This window comes from Pyrgilauda ruficollis, unplaced genomic scaffold, assembly GCF_017590135.1.
Source record: "Pyrgilauda ruficollis isolate IOZ18807 unplaced genomic scaffold, ASM1759013v1 scaffold15, whole genome shotgun sequence".
In the NCBI taxonomy this organism is placed as follows: Eukaryota; Metazoa; Chordata; class Aves; order Passeriformes; family Passeridae; genus Pyrgilauda; species Pyrgilauda ruficollis.
In genome coordinates, this window is record NW_024513654.1 from 17,455,658 (window position 1) to 17,470,034 (window position 14,377).

Below are 14,377 nucleotides of genomic sequence, written 5' to 3' on the forward strand. Positions count from 1 at the left end.
TAGGAGTCTGTTTACAGCATAACTTGTATTCTTCCCTCAGAGCTAAGAGCACCTTTTCAGCACAGATGTACTGGAGAATGCCTGAGTTAGAGAGTGGAGCACAGCTTCTTGTTTTATATTCCCTGGGCACACTGGCCCCCTTGAAGAAGCCAGATTTTGCAGATGTGGGTTTTTGAGCTGCCTGAAGACATGCTGCATGCTCTCCTAGTCCCTCAGCCAGTCTTAGCCCAGAATCTGCATCGGAGATTTTGCTTTTCCATACACTTCTCATGGGAGCTAATTCAACTATTGTAATCTGTCTGAGCCTCTGACCCTTGAGGGCAGGTGGGCAGAAGTTCACCCTGGGTGCAGCAGTGGGGTCATATGTGCTTTTAAGGAATAGGTACTATAAAATGGGTCTTGTTTAAACCTGAGAGTTTGCATTTGCTATGCCAGGATGAGTGAGACTCTTTGAGTTTCTCAGCCATACTATATGGCTGAAAGAATGCAAAACCCAGAGCATTTCCAACCCCCATAAGAGGTTTATAATTTTATACCCAGATCACATTCCAGATTGTTGGGCACGGACTCCCACAAGTGGAAAGTGATGTGTTTGCATGAACTCACAGGGACAAACTTTCTTTCCCTCCACTGCCTTCATTTTTCCCTCACTTTTGGGCCTGTGCTTTGCAGCTCTGGGGAGACAGTTACCAGTGTGACAAGCATGTCTCCTCTACAGCCTAAGAATGTAAAGAAAAAGAAGGAGAAAGAGAAACTGGAGCAGCCACCAGCCATCCCAGCAAAAGGTATGAAAATAGAGACACAGAAATATTTCAAATCCTGAGCACAACCATGGAGGGGCAGCAGGGTGGGACATCAGGAATCCTGCACTTTGCCACTGTCTCTGCATGTTCTTGCTCCCATCTGGGGGGGAAGAAATGCCCTGTACCTGCTGTGGGACAGGCTGTCACCTCCCTGCAGCTTTAGCCATTCTGAGATGCTACTCAATGAGTCCAAGCAGGACGTCTCAGCTGCCACTAACTAGAGGAAAGAGAGGAACCTCTGCAGCAGTATTCACCCTGCTCAAAGAGAAGACTAAAGTTAGGCAAGTTGAAATTACTTGTTGGGGGTATTCTGAGGGAAGCCAGCACACTGCAGTCTTTAAAACTGCCCGTGCACTTGGGAGGTCAAGCAAACTGAGCAGAAAAAGACCAGCCTCTTGGGGGACTTAATTTTCCAAGAGGATTTGCAACCCCAAGGTCAGTCTCACAAACGCTTGGGTGTACTTTCTGAGCTACGCTGCCAGTGCTAAGCCAGTGGGAGAGAAGAGGGAAAGGACCTGAAGATTTGCTGTGTGTTAGGTCACAAATGATCAGTTCCCAGGAGGTAAATTGCTCTAGTGTTTGCATACAAACAGCATGTCTTGCATATCAGGTTCTTTAATCTTACGAATTTTTCTAATTCAAAACATTCATTATGTTTCCTTGTAAAATACTTGAAATATGGTTAAATATATATATAAGTACATTTTGCTTCTAATTTGCTATTAATATATAATTTATAGATAGCTAATACATATATTAAAAATGACAGTGAATGATAATAATATGAAATGATCCCTTAATATTTATTTTTGTAGCTCCAATTGCCAATAATTTCCCGAAGCCCAAGCTCTTGAAACCTCAAAGAAAATTGATCCTGGTGAGTAATTTTCTATGACATAATTTTCTGTATACTCTCTCAATACAAATGCTGTCATGTTTCCAGAACTCTAGGTTTAGATATTTATAAATTGCCTTAAAAAATCATATGGGTCCTTTTTTTTAAGTAATAATTTTTCAAGTGATGAATTATCTTGGTTCTTTTCATTTTGAGCATTATGCTGCACTGGATCATGTTTTCCAGCTTTCTAACAATTGTCATGTTTACAAACTTGGCCTGTCCTTAAATGAAACCTGCTATTCATTCTCACGTGCCTCTAGCAGCTGATGTTTTGGAAAAAAATACCAGTTACTGACAGAATCATAACTGTACTGTTCACACTTCTTTTAAAACTTTTCAAGTGAGAAATGGGGAGCCTTATTCTGCACTTCATTGGTGTAAGTCAGAAGTGCCTTGAATTGCAGGAATAAGATGGATATATATAGCTCATACTAAGGAAAAAACCTTCATATGACAGTTTCTCTTGGGTTTCCCAAACAAGTTTCTATTTGAAAAATACGCTTGCAGATACATGCCAGATGAATCAGATGGATGGTGAGATGTTTCTCTGCTTTTGTAACAAAGCAGTGCCTGGAGAAGACATCCAGTGGTAATAGAGTGACAGAGTTTTATACCAACTCACTTCAGATGCCTGTAGCTGCTGTGGTCTGCTCTCTTCTCTGTGTAGGCAAAAGAAAGAGGGATGAGTATGAGTCAGAGCCTGATGCTCCTGGTAATTCAGACTACTGCTCTGAGTTGCCTTTTGGGAATCCTTTCTTCCTTCTCTGGCAATAGAGAGATCCCAGAGAGACCAACTTTCTATATTAGGCAAAGGTGGGTGCCTAAAATTATGCCACTGGAATAACTCAAATGCCATGTGATGGTTTCACTTTCAGGTGAGGCTTAGAATTGGGAGCCTTCCCACCAATTGTCAGTAAATAACCTCTACTTTTTACAACCCTGGATGCCTGAGCATAATGCCAGGTTACTTGAGAACAGCTCAGCTAATATCTTAGGCAATTTTACTGCTTGGGTATGGAGCTCTACTGGTCCTGCTGGGATCACCGCTTGGCCAGGCTCATACCAGTCATACCAGTCAGGCTGACAGAAGAAGAGGCAGAGTTTTAAAACTCCATGAAAAAGGCCTTATGTTGACATGTGGCAGGCCAAAGCTATGCTAAGAGGACAAAGACACAGATGAGAGCACTTGGCACCAGGGGTGAGAGCTGCCCATTGCCGTGCACCCGGAGTAAATCCCAGTGCCCGGGCACAGCAGTAATCAGGCAGTCTTCAGCCCTCTTAGGAAAAGCTTTCATCAGTTAAAGCACTCAGATACTTCCTGCAGGTCATTAAAGCACATCAACACACACTGAACTTGAAGGAAGTCTGTTTCCCGATACTTTCTCTTTCTGAAATAATTCCAAGGATAGCCCTCAAATAGCTGTTGCTCTTCCCTTCCTCCTACACAACACCAGTCAAGGTCCAAACACTTTGGAGGTGAGCAGGAGTAAAGCCTTTTCAAACAACAAAATCAGCTTTGTCTCCCCTAGCACAACTGAGGATCCACATGCTGCATGCAGACAACAAGCTGTTTTAATGCCTTGCTGCTGGAATTTGGTCAGGCAGCCGTTTCCATATGTCGCTCTCTTCGCTTTTGTATTTCACCTCAGAGTGCACCTGGAGAGATGCAGCAGCCCCCAGACAGTGCACAGCCTATGGGCATGAGTTAGTTTTAAGCTAAAAAGTGATGCAACAAATATGGACTCACCTAGCACTAAAGTGCATTAAGGGACAAAGAAAACAAAGCCAAAGTCAGTCTATAAGGCACATTCAGAAGCTGAGCAGGGCACTTCCCAGAGCAGTTTCCCAAGTCTGTTCCTCTTGCCTTGTAACTTGTTTCTACAACACAGTTATCTATGTTTTGTCTCAGGAAAAAATAATCCATACTTTCTGCTTCTAAAGTATTTTTTTTTTTCCAGTGAGGAAAATGAAACTAATTGAAGTTAAAGAAGTTTAAAGAAAGATGAAAAATGCAGAAAATACAAAGAAAAAGACATATCAAACACATCTAAATGAAACTTTTTTTTAAAATTTTTAGTAAACTTGTATCCCCATTTTAATTCTCAAAAAAATCTCAGATTTTAAATTTTCCATCTGCTTTGGAGCAAAAAAATTATCACCATCCTGCCAAATCTCTGCAGGATAAAATAACCTTTTCTTTCCAACTAATGATTGCACAGCTGGTGTCTACACTAGGTCTTTTTTCACTGATGGCACACTTACCACGTAATCGCTACTGCAAAGACAGACACAAATTGCTGAGTTTCTGGGCTACTTCTGAGTTTTTCCTGTGCAACCCAAGGAAGAGACTATATTGGGGCACCAGGAGAATATTCTACAAAACCTAAGCTAACAAGTTAGAGTGTAAAGGAACATTACAAAATAATTCCAGTGTTTTGGGAAATTTTTTGTAATAGCCTAAATACCAGCAAAATTATTTCCAGAGGACATATGCTTTTGGTTTCTTGAAAGATGTTTATAATAAGCTAGAGAATTTCTTTTGTTGTTAACGTGCTAGAGTGGGTTGCAGTATAATTTTACAAGAACACAATAACCTGGATAAAATATGGACATAATCTCAATGAAAATTAAAAAAAAAAAAAAACAACAAACAAAGAGAGAAAGCCTAATACCAAGTTCAATTGCACAGCTTTGAGTAAAGCCTTTTAAATACTCTGCTTAAGTCATATTGCTTTTGATTTAGCCAGAATAACAATTCTATGCTCCCCCTGTTGCAAAAATATTCCCCATCTGTGTCATTCTCTATTAGCATCAATGAGAAATGTGTACAGATCAAAGGAAATAGAGATGCTGAAATGCAAAAAGGGATGATTTTTATAGCATGCAAGCAGCACAGAGAGTCATTATGAAAAGGAAAATTCTGGGGGCCCACAAACTCTTCTCTCTAAGGGCTGTTCTGCTCTAGCCTTAAGTACTTAGCCCTTTCAGTTGGTAGAGATAAATCTTCTATTTCCTCTACCAAATTTTCTGGTAAGGCTTTCATTGCCTCATAGAGATTAGCTGTCATAGCCCAAGAGTGTCAGCTACAGAACATCATCTAAATGAAAAGGCTTTAGTGTCTTTTCATGAAGGTTGAAACCATCAATCTGAGGAGCTCCTGTGTGATTCACTACAACCAATGGAAAGGATGTGACTTCAGGTTGGATCAAACCTTCAAATCTTTACTTAAGCAAAATTGTTGTGGACTTCATCATTTGCACACTAAATTTTAAGGGGAGGAATATCTGCTCAAATACGACAGGCTGCAGGGAATCTTCTGATTCTGCCACTGACGTGTGCACTCTGCTATATCATATAAATATCACACTTTGAATCAGGTATATATCTCTTGTATTACAAATTACCCCCTGGGCTTAGTTCTTCAGAAACATCCATGTAAGTGTCACAGTCCACAAGAGCTGGCTTCTGCTATTCCTACACTGACCAGCCTCTTGAATACCCTCTCTGTGGAATAGAGTATATCTATTTTTTTTCAGTTTCTCCATAGGATATGAGATGTCCACAGGACATAAATATCATTTGCACATTCAGGTTGAGACTTGGAACTCAACATACTCAAAGCTACTGAGTTATGCCTGCTTCCCCATTCAGATTGAAGTTGCTATCTTTACTCCCAAGAAGGAATAATTTGTATAAACACATAAAATTTCTTGTTGGATCAGTGTCAAGACTTGTATATCTACAAAATCCCATAGCAGATGATTTTTGTGTGATGACACATTTGGAGTAACAAAAGTGTCACCAGTGAAGTGAAAACTTTTAATTACTTCATTGGGGTTTTTTTTAATGATAAGAAGGAATCAGCCTGATTTCCAGCAGTGTTGGTTTAGAATCTAGGAATAACTGCAACTGTAAAAGCAATAGATCATTAGCAAAGGTGAAGATGCTCTTCCCCCAAAACTCATTCAGTGGGACTTATCAAATCATCTTTGTCCCTGACTCTGTAATCATAACTTCTGTGAGACTCAATACCAAAATTTGGATGCAATAGTGAAAGAGTCTTCACAAATTGTTGTAGATATTCTTTTCAGGGAGTGTAGCATTTTATGCTATAGAGAGTAAAAAATAGGCATCTTAATGGGAAAAAAAAACTGCCCTTTTTATCTGATAATGCCGCTAAAAGACATAATTACTACTCTCCATATTTTCCAATGTCATATTTCTTAGCTTTAGCAATGAATGTCTCTCTTGATATCTCAGCACTCTTACTGGCCAGTAGATGGATTTCTAGAGGATAAGTCATTTTGCAGATCTAGCTTCAGAATTTCTGCAGAAGTAATTTCTGAAGCTTCTCTGTTACAGGGGAATCTCTGGCTTTCTGCTAGCAATCAAGTCACTGACATTGGTAAACACTTGAAGCTCTTAAAAAAATATTTTTCTGACTTCTGAGTTATGGTACAATCTTAATGAGGAAGTCATTCCACTGAAGTTCAGAAGGGTTTGAGCATTAAGTCTCTCTGTGGCCCTCAGGAGCAGTACTGATTTTAGCACAAGTAAGGCCACATATTTTAAAGGGAGGGATTTTCCAATGTAGATTTAAAAACAGGACTGTCAGATCCTTTTCTCTCTGAAGCTACAGTGAGTTTTCTCCTGCCTGACCCCACTGCCACCATGTGCTTTCTCCAGTGTCCCTGGTGGCCCAGGCAAGGGAGTTGCAGCCCATCCACCAAAATGCAGGATCTTTGCTTCAGCACATCCTCACTTTCACCTCACTCACTGACCCTTCAGTGGTGGCCAAGCTGCCAGCCATACCCTATCCCCTCCACAGCTGTAAAAACCAGATGCTTTGAGAAGGAGATATGCAGAGGAGATGATGGGCCCCCTTTCCCTTAGGCTGCACTCAGCATGCAGTTTCCACCATACTGGGCATGCATACAGACAGCCAACAATCTCTTCCTGTGGAAACAAGCCCAATCAGTTGGCCTGGGGAGTCCTGTCTCAACACTTTCTGATGGAGTGTGCTCAGCAGTGACACTGGATGCTCCTGAGCTGTGCCATCTGGACAGTATCTGCATTTTTTTCTGTGGAGCTTTTTACTGACTGTGGCTACAAAACAGGATGTTTCTCAAACATTAAAGGAAAAAGGCCAAAGAGTCAAGTTTGGCTTTTGCGAGAGAAAGGGAGAGAAAAATAATGGTAATTCCAGAGTGTGCTTGCTAAGAAGAGCTCCTTCATGGCAGTGGGGCAAGGCTGCTTGCTTGGTGCTGTGGAATAACCTGGTAAGAAGTGCAATTCCTAGGGGCTGGGTCAAGCAAACATCAGCATCACCTCTTGACTCTGTACCTTGCCCATTGGCACTTCTGCAGCATCCCTGGGCACCACATGTCCACCCAGCAGCAGGCACGGCTGGGCCACAGGATGCAGTTTGCCGTGCACTGGCAATCACACCAGCAAACACCTGCAGAACTGGCAGGGTTTTATCCTTGCTGACCTGAGCTGATCACTCACGAGTGCAGGGCGTGCCAGTGAAGGTGGAGTTTCATTTTCAAGTGGTACTGCAGGAAACCAGAGTTACTAAAAATACTGTGAAACTCTGACTGGAATTTAATAGAATAATAGAATGGCTTTAGAAGGGACCTTAAAGATCATCTAGTTCCAACCCCACTGCCATGTGCACAATTTGGGACATATGCATGTTAAATCCAGAAAACTCGGAGCCGAAAATTCAATTTCATCTACAGGATTTTTTCCCCTTTGTAAAAGTCTTTCTGTATCATATCTCAAACAAAAACCACATTACATGTGATTATATAGATGCTGAATTCAAAGGGGAATGTCTGCAGCAATAGTCTTTAAAATATTTAAGACTGAAATGAACTGGGAAGTCAGACCTTTTCTGCTTATTTTTGATAGTAAACTAAAAATTCACATTGTTTGTCATCTTCATGATAACATGTGTGGTCATGGAACAGTGAGATTGCAGCAGTCTCTAAGTGCAAGTTGGCATCAGTTGTTTTTACAGAGAAGTTAAATTTGAGAGGTTATTATTTGCTTGTTTTCTTCATACCTAATTACAAATTTGGATGAGAGTAGTCTTAGTTAAAACTTCAAGAACTTTCAAGTCTGACATTGCTCACAGTAAACATCCTTGAGGCTGCAAAGAAACAAGCTAGCTAAGCCTGGCAGGAGCGAAATTGACATTCCTGGTAATTATGAAATAAAATTCAGAATAATTATGATTAAAACCCCAACCCTTCTAGTTAATTTCTAACACATTTATATACTAGACAAACCCCATAAAAACAAAACTATATATACACATACTTCAGTTTCTTTTACATATTCACATGATAGACCTTGCAGATTGCTTAATAAGAAAAATGTTCCTGTAAGTGAAGCCTTTTGAATAGTTGCCAATGGGAAGCCCTGTGACTGGAATAAACTAAAATTAAACTGGAAGAGGAATCATTTTGCATTTGCCAGAAGATACACTGGAAAATCATAACTCTTCCTAATTTATATTTTGGCAAAGTGTATGATCCCAAGATGAGAAAACAGATGTACAAGATAAATACTGTATCTAGGAATGCCACACTGGAATAGAATCCTACTTGAAATAATAATTTCAATATTATTTTAGAACAATGATGCAATTTTTTATAAAAGGATGTTGTAGCCCTAGAAATCCCAATGGCCTCCTAGAGGAAGACTCAAGACAGAAAGAGAAGGGTGAATGCCCAGTCATTCATTGTCTCTTCCTCTTCTGCCCTACCCTCCATCCCACCTGTAACACCAGTTATTAAAGTCATGCAACTGTTCCAGAAAGAAGGTGGTGGTACAGTTCCAGGTTAACACTGCCAAGACAATATCCAATCCTAATGAGAGAAGAAATTGTAGAATTAGGGTTTTTTTTCCCCTGTCTGCTCAAAAAAGTTGGTTTTGGACAAACAAACCAGTAAATTAAATTAAACATGTGGTTGATAAATGAAGTGCAGAAGAGTGTATGGAATAAAAACCTGGCTACCACAGGTACTTAAAGTGCTGTTGGCTCCCATGCACTGTTATTACACATCTTTTGCTGAAAACTGTATACCTTTCACAATTTTGAACCTCCTGTGTGTTTCCTCATATTTTCAATCAAATTATTACATACTAGAAATATGCATAAGGGAAATTATTCTACACATTTTATGGTGTGCTGTTGCTTGTAGCAGTAATTGAAGTACCTTTTCCACTTATGAAAGTACTAATTTTATTTGGTTTTATTGCTTTTCTAGATGCAATTATTTATTTAGTGTGTTTTGGCTTTATTAAATTATGTTTACTATAGGAACATCATAAAAATGTATGAAAGCAACACATCAGCCACTACTGCCCAATGACTTATTTTGGGGAATCTAGTGTTATTTTTCATATCCAAACATAATAGAATAAGGTAAGAATAAAGAGATAATCTACAGTGGAAAACAATGCAATTTTGAGATAATATAATAAAACACCTGGACAATATGATTTCATAAATCTTACTTCTAAAATTTACATGAGCTGGGCGTTAGGGTGGCTATTTTTGGACATGCAGCATTTTCTAAATGGAAACATAACAAGAAATATGATTAAACAAAGGGGAAAACATACACAGATTTAGCTTGTCCTGAACAACTGGTTCCTACAGAACAATGAAAATATTTCTACCTTAACAGATGTCTGCATCAGACTTAGGAAATGTAGAGTTTTATTCTGGCAGTGACCAACAGCTTTGTTTCAAAAGTTCTATCAGATTCATTTTTAGGAGTCTTTTCACATGCAATGTATCATTATGCATTAAAGGTCTGATGTGACTCTAAAGCTGGTAGTAAAATTCTCAATACCTTCAAACAGAAACTCAATATATTGTCATACATTGAACATAAAATCTTCAGCATTTGTTGGTGTTATTGTGGTGTCCACCCTCAATATAACTCCTGTATTTAGCTTCTGTACTACATAACTGAAGAGACAGGCACATATCATTTGAAATCTCAAAAGGAATCTCTAACTTAACATAAAAGCAAAAAACAATTGAAGCACCTAGAAACTGAGGCTAATACTTTCAGGATAGAAAGAAGAAGGTAATGTAAAAATTTTTCAGGCATCACAGCAGTTGACCAAGAATTTTTTTCAAGTCTTTAAGCCAAGGCCAGGATAGGAGAGATGCCCTTCTAAACACTGTGGTTCAGTTCAGTCCTAATATAATAACAAAGAAAATATGTGTTTGATTTCTTTTAAAGTCAAGATCTGTCTGGATCCACAGGAATTCTTTTGTCATTATAGCAGAGAATTCAGTGAAAGCAGGAAATGTTTTGAGTTGTCAACAGCAGAGCATTTGATAGTGAATGAGACCAGGAGTTGAGATGAAATAGGGAGGGAGGGAAGACAGTGTGCCCAGTGAAATGCAGAGGTGCCAGCCCTGCAGAGGGCTGGTACTCACACTGCACAGATTGACTGACTTCAGAGACACCACTTGCAGCAGCAGCTGAACAAATTTTTGAGGATCTGATCTGCAGGGAAGAAATAAGATCAAATTAACGTTGGAAAAGTGTAAACTTTTTCACCCTGATGTAAACAAACTGAAATGCTGAGTGTGAGAAACTGTCAAGGCAAAAGGAGAGGATTACAGAGCAGTGCAAAGGACAGGAAGCAGGGGGGTACAGGGACTGATTTCAGAGGGTATTAGATGCTTATCTTTTTAGGCAGAAGACAATACAATACTTATTAAAACACATTTCAAGGAAACAGGAATAGTTTGTCTTAAATCAGAAATAAATAAGCAATAAGTAAAATGTGAAACTTTTGGCCTTGGCAAATATTTACAATTTCTTCCTAACATTTAAGTACTGTGTGGAAAATCTGGGTTTATGAACTTTGAAACTTAATGAACTTTAAAAATTCAGTTTTAAGTTTACAACTGCCATTCCTTAGTCTGAGAGATGGAAACTTTTCATGGTTACTTCTTGTGACTGCAAAAATTTGCATGGCTGAAATGTTTTGGTTTTTTAATTGTCTTCTGCACTTCAACTCGAGGACACCAGTTACTTGAGTAGAACACAGTACTCAAGAAGATAAAGAACAAATTCTCCCGTTCTTCACTTGCATAGGGCTGTAGAACTCCACCCATTTTCAGGGAGCATAAACCTCAATCTTCTACAGATGAACTGAAATCCATTTCAAGTACTGAGGGTCTCACACACAATTCCACAGCAACTCTTTTATTTGTTGCTTCATTTTCTGAGGTGAATTAGACATGAACAACCCACTCCCAGCTGTGAGCAAAACGCACACAGGAGTACAATACAAGATTTTCCTCCTGTAAGCCACCTGAGTCTGGATGAAGCTGCCAATAGCATTAGGCAGCTTCTGCCACGCACGATAAATTTGTTCAGTAAATTTTATTGACCATCTCCCTTGGCTAAATTTTATAGTTTTAAGTCGAATTCAATCATTGTAATACAGCAGACAGTTTTGGTGGTATGGCCTTTGTTCTAAACTCTGAACTCATCTATAGCTTGGCAAAAGTGGTGAAATTCCACTGGAATGGCAGTAATTCTATCCAGTTTTTTCTGCCTTCTGTGTATTTTTAACATTTTTTGGTTCTGTTAAGAAATATACTGAGAGGCTCTGTGAGTGGCTGTGATTAGAGATGTAACTGGTCCAAAGTTTACAGCTGGAAAGCACATCTGGAATATATTTTTTAAATTGTGAAATCTGCAATAAATAAAATTGGGAAATTTAGTGTTAAGGAGGCTGAACATTTTGCTGAAATACATCTTTCAAATCTGTAATATTTGAATTGTCGAAATATTCTGTTAAATTACAAGTAAATCTGAAAATCCTACTTAGCCCTGTTTCCTATTTTTAATATTATTTTTATTTCATCTTCTATGAACTATCTCTAATGCCGAGTAAATTGATTAACAACATAGTAGAATTAGAATGGGTGGGAGAAGAACTATACCCAATGTTATAAAATATCTACATTCAGTGGTAACGACATTATAATGAATTTGCTGTTTCTGTTTTGCAGCCAAAAATCGCAGAAGAGAATTTAACATATGCTGAACTTGAACTGATGAAGCCAATTCAGGAAGCCAAAGGCATTTCCAGTATGACAGTCTACGCACAGATACTCTTTGAGGAGAACAAGCTGTAATAGTTCATGCCTGTATAAATGTCCTTTGTCTGTGTTCTATTTAATTCTTGCTGTGCTGTTTATTTATAAAAATCATACAAATGTCCTTATTTTTTTTATTTCTTTTCATGCACTTCTATTTTTCTATGAGACTTTTAAACATGACGTAGATGAAAGTAATCATGGAAAAAGCAGCTGGTCAACAAGTGACATCCCAGAGATACCCTTTGTGGTGTTCTGTACCTCTGTTGGAAATGGACTGAAGTTCCACCTGGGGCATTTTTAACACTAAACATTATTCCTTCTTCAATGCTGATGTGGTGAGTCCAGCTGCCAACATCAGTATCTTAGCAAGCCTCAGGAGGACTAACAGCAGGATCCATGCCCAGCATCCTGCTACTGAAGGAAAAGACCACTCACCAGGAAAATGGCCACTTTAAATGCATTTCGCCCCATCACAAAAATAACAACCCAGTAAAGCTGAGACTTTTTGCTACAGCCAAGGAAAAGCTAAAATTACTTTTTCTACTTCTTTTCCCCTTCTCCAGAAATAGTTAAAAAGGTTTATGCTCTGTGTTTTCAAATTCCCTTTCTAAATGACATTGTCTTTAAAAACTTATGTTATTTTTAGTATGGTGTTTGAAATAAATTATTTCAAAATAATCTGAAAGAAGCATTTATAGCTAAACCCCCATGATTTAAGGAAGAATATTTGTATCTTGGGAATATCTCCCAGGATTTGATTTTTTAAAATTCTGATTGGGAATAGGAAAAACTTGACAGTGAGTAAAAACTGAGAGAACCAGGACACTGCTTTTGGTCTTGGTTTAGTTTGGTATTTCCAAACCTGCAAAAGTTTCCTCCTGTAGCCTGCACTAATGAGCTGCTGACCTAGAGGATAAAATTACAGAGCTTCTCCTTCAGTATGGAACAGACTCTGTAAAGTCCTGCTGACTTTGGAGGTATTTCTTTGGAAAGACCAGGGCTCAGGAGATAGGGAAGTGAGCCTCATGTCAGGACACAAAATAACATTCCTCTTTCTTTACCTCGTGATAACTGAGAAGGCATTCTTCCTTTTCCTTTGATACACATTCATGGAAAATGAGCTATTCTGTGCCATCCTGGGCATTTCAGTCATGAAGAATAGCTGGACTGATGTTTTCAAGCTTATGTATCTTCAGTGCCTGAATTTCCCCAAAGCTCAGTGATAATTCAAATATCTAACATCTTTCAGCTCTTGGGAAGCTTTAACCCTTGAGTAACTGTGCAGTTCATGGAGATGTAGAAGCTTTGGCTCTTTAGGTCACCATCAGGTCATGGGGAGCCCATACTTGGCCCATGCCAGCTCTTCTGCAGGTCTGTGGGGGAGCCCCATCACAGGCTGCTCATTCAGCAGAATTTAATGTGGATTTTGGAGTAGCACTCCCTGGGCTCTGGAGTCGTAACTAAGATGGCCCAAGCTGCTTATTCCTTTACAGGGCACACCCCTTTAGTGGTAGAACAGTTTCTCACCAGAACAGTTTCTCACCAGTGGTAGAAGAGTCTCTCACCAGGGCTCAGAGCACAGCTGGGAATCACCACAGGAACACTCCTGCCCTTGTTCCTGCTACTGCATGGGAGTGCAGGAGAGGAGAGTGGCAGGACAATCAAGTGTGGGGACAGGCATCTAAGGGCAACCATGTGACAGGGCACATCACTGCCTTTTGGAGGGGTTCACCAGAATAAGCGAGTCTGTATCAACTGGTTTTTAACTTTTTTGAACAGTGGTAGAGATTAGGCAGCACACATAATCTGCTATTGTCTAGCCAGGATCTGTAAATATAAAATGCAGTCATCTTCTTCCACATTGGATAAAATCTCTTCTATAAAAAGGTATTTAAGAAAAGCTCATCAGGCTGACCATTATGTGCAGTACTAATTCCAATTCTATTCCTTCATCAAAACAGTTCTTTCCAAACTAAGGCCAGCTTTCATCAATAGATTTGTTAGTAATTTTTTGCATTTTTAATGTTTGCGTCTGTGAGCTGTCAAAAAAGATGTTTGTTTCACCTTTGCATTATTCCACGATTTAATCACACACCAAAAGGGCATGGTATCTTTCCTTGTTCTCTGATCACGTGTTGGACTTTCAGTGACAACAGCAATCAGCTCATTGACCAAAACCAAATTGGTGCTCATGAGTGATTCAACATTCAGGGATCAATTTTGGAGCATCCTGACTATACAGAGAGGACATCTGTAATGCATACAGGTGTTCAAAAGGCCTTAGAGAAATGTAGAATTTATTAGTTGCTACTTTGGAATGTAAAATCCTAACACATTAATAATTTCAACACTTAGCTGTGAAAACTTCAGGTTTGGTTACAAACGTTCCTTTTGCATAGAACTGGCCATTGTGCCCATTGTTAAGAAGAATCCTCTACTGTATATTTATGCCCAGCATGTTAATGAATACCATTCTGTATGTATTAATATCCTATATATTCTTGTTTATGTTTGATATCTAATTTC

General features: G+C 39.1%; 1 protein-coding gene across 2 annotated transcripts in view; it reads left to right on the forward strand.

Moving 5' to 3' along the window:
* The window catches only part of VSTM4 (V-set and transmembrane domain containing 4), a 31,857-nt gene extending 17,480 nt beyond the window's left edge, over window positions 1-14,377 (forward strand). For both annotated transcript variants that reach the window (XM_041461645.1, XM_041461646.1), the window contains exons 6-8: window positions 673-785; window positions 1,619-1,680; window positions 11,762-14,377. In XM_041461645.1, the coding sequence (XP_041317579.1) occupies window positions 673-785; window positions 1,619-1,680; window positions 11,762-11,887 (301 nt within the window). In that variant the 3' untranslated portion in view covers window positions 11,888-14,377. The remainder of the gene's footprint in view (window positions 1-672; window positions 786-1,618; window positions 1,681-11,761) is intronic.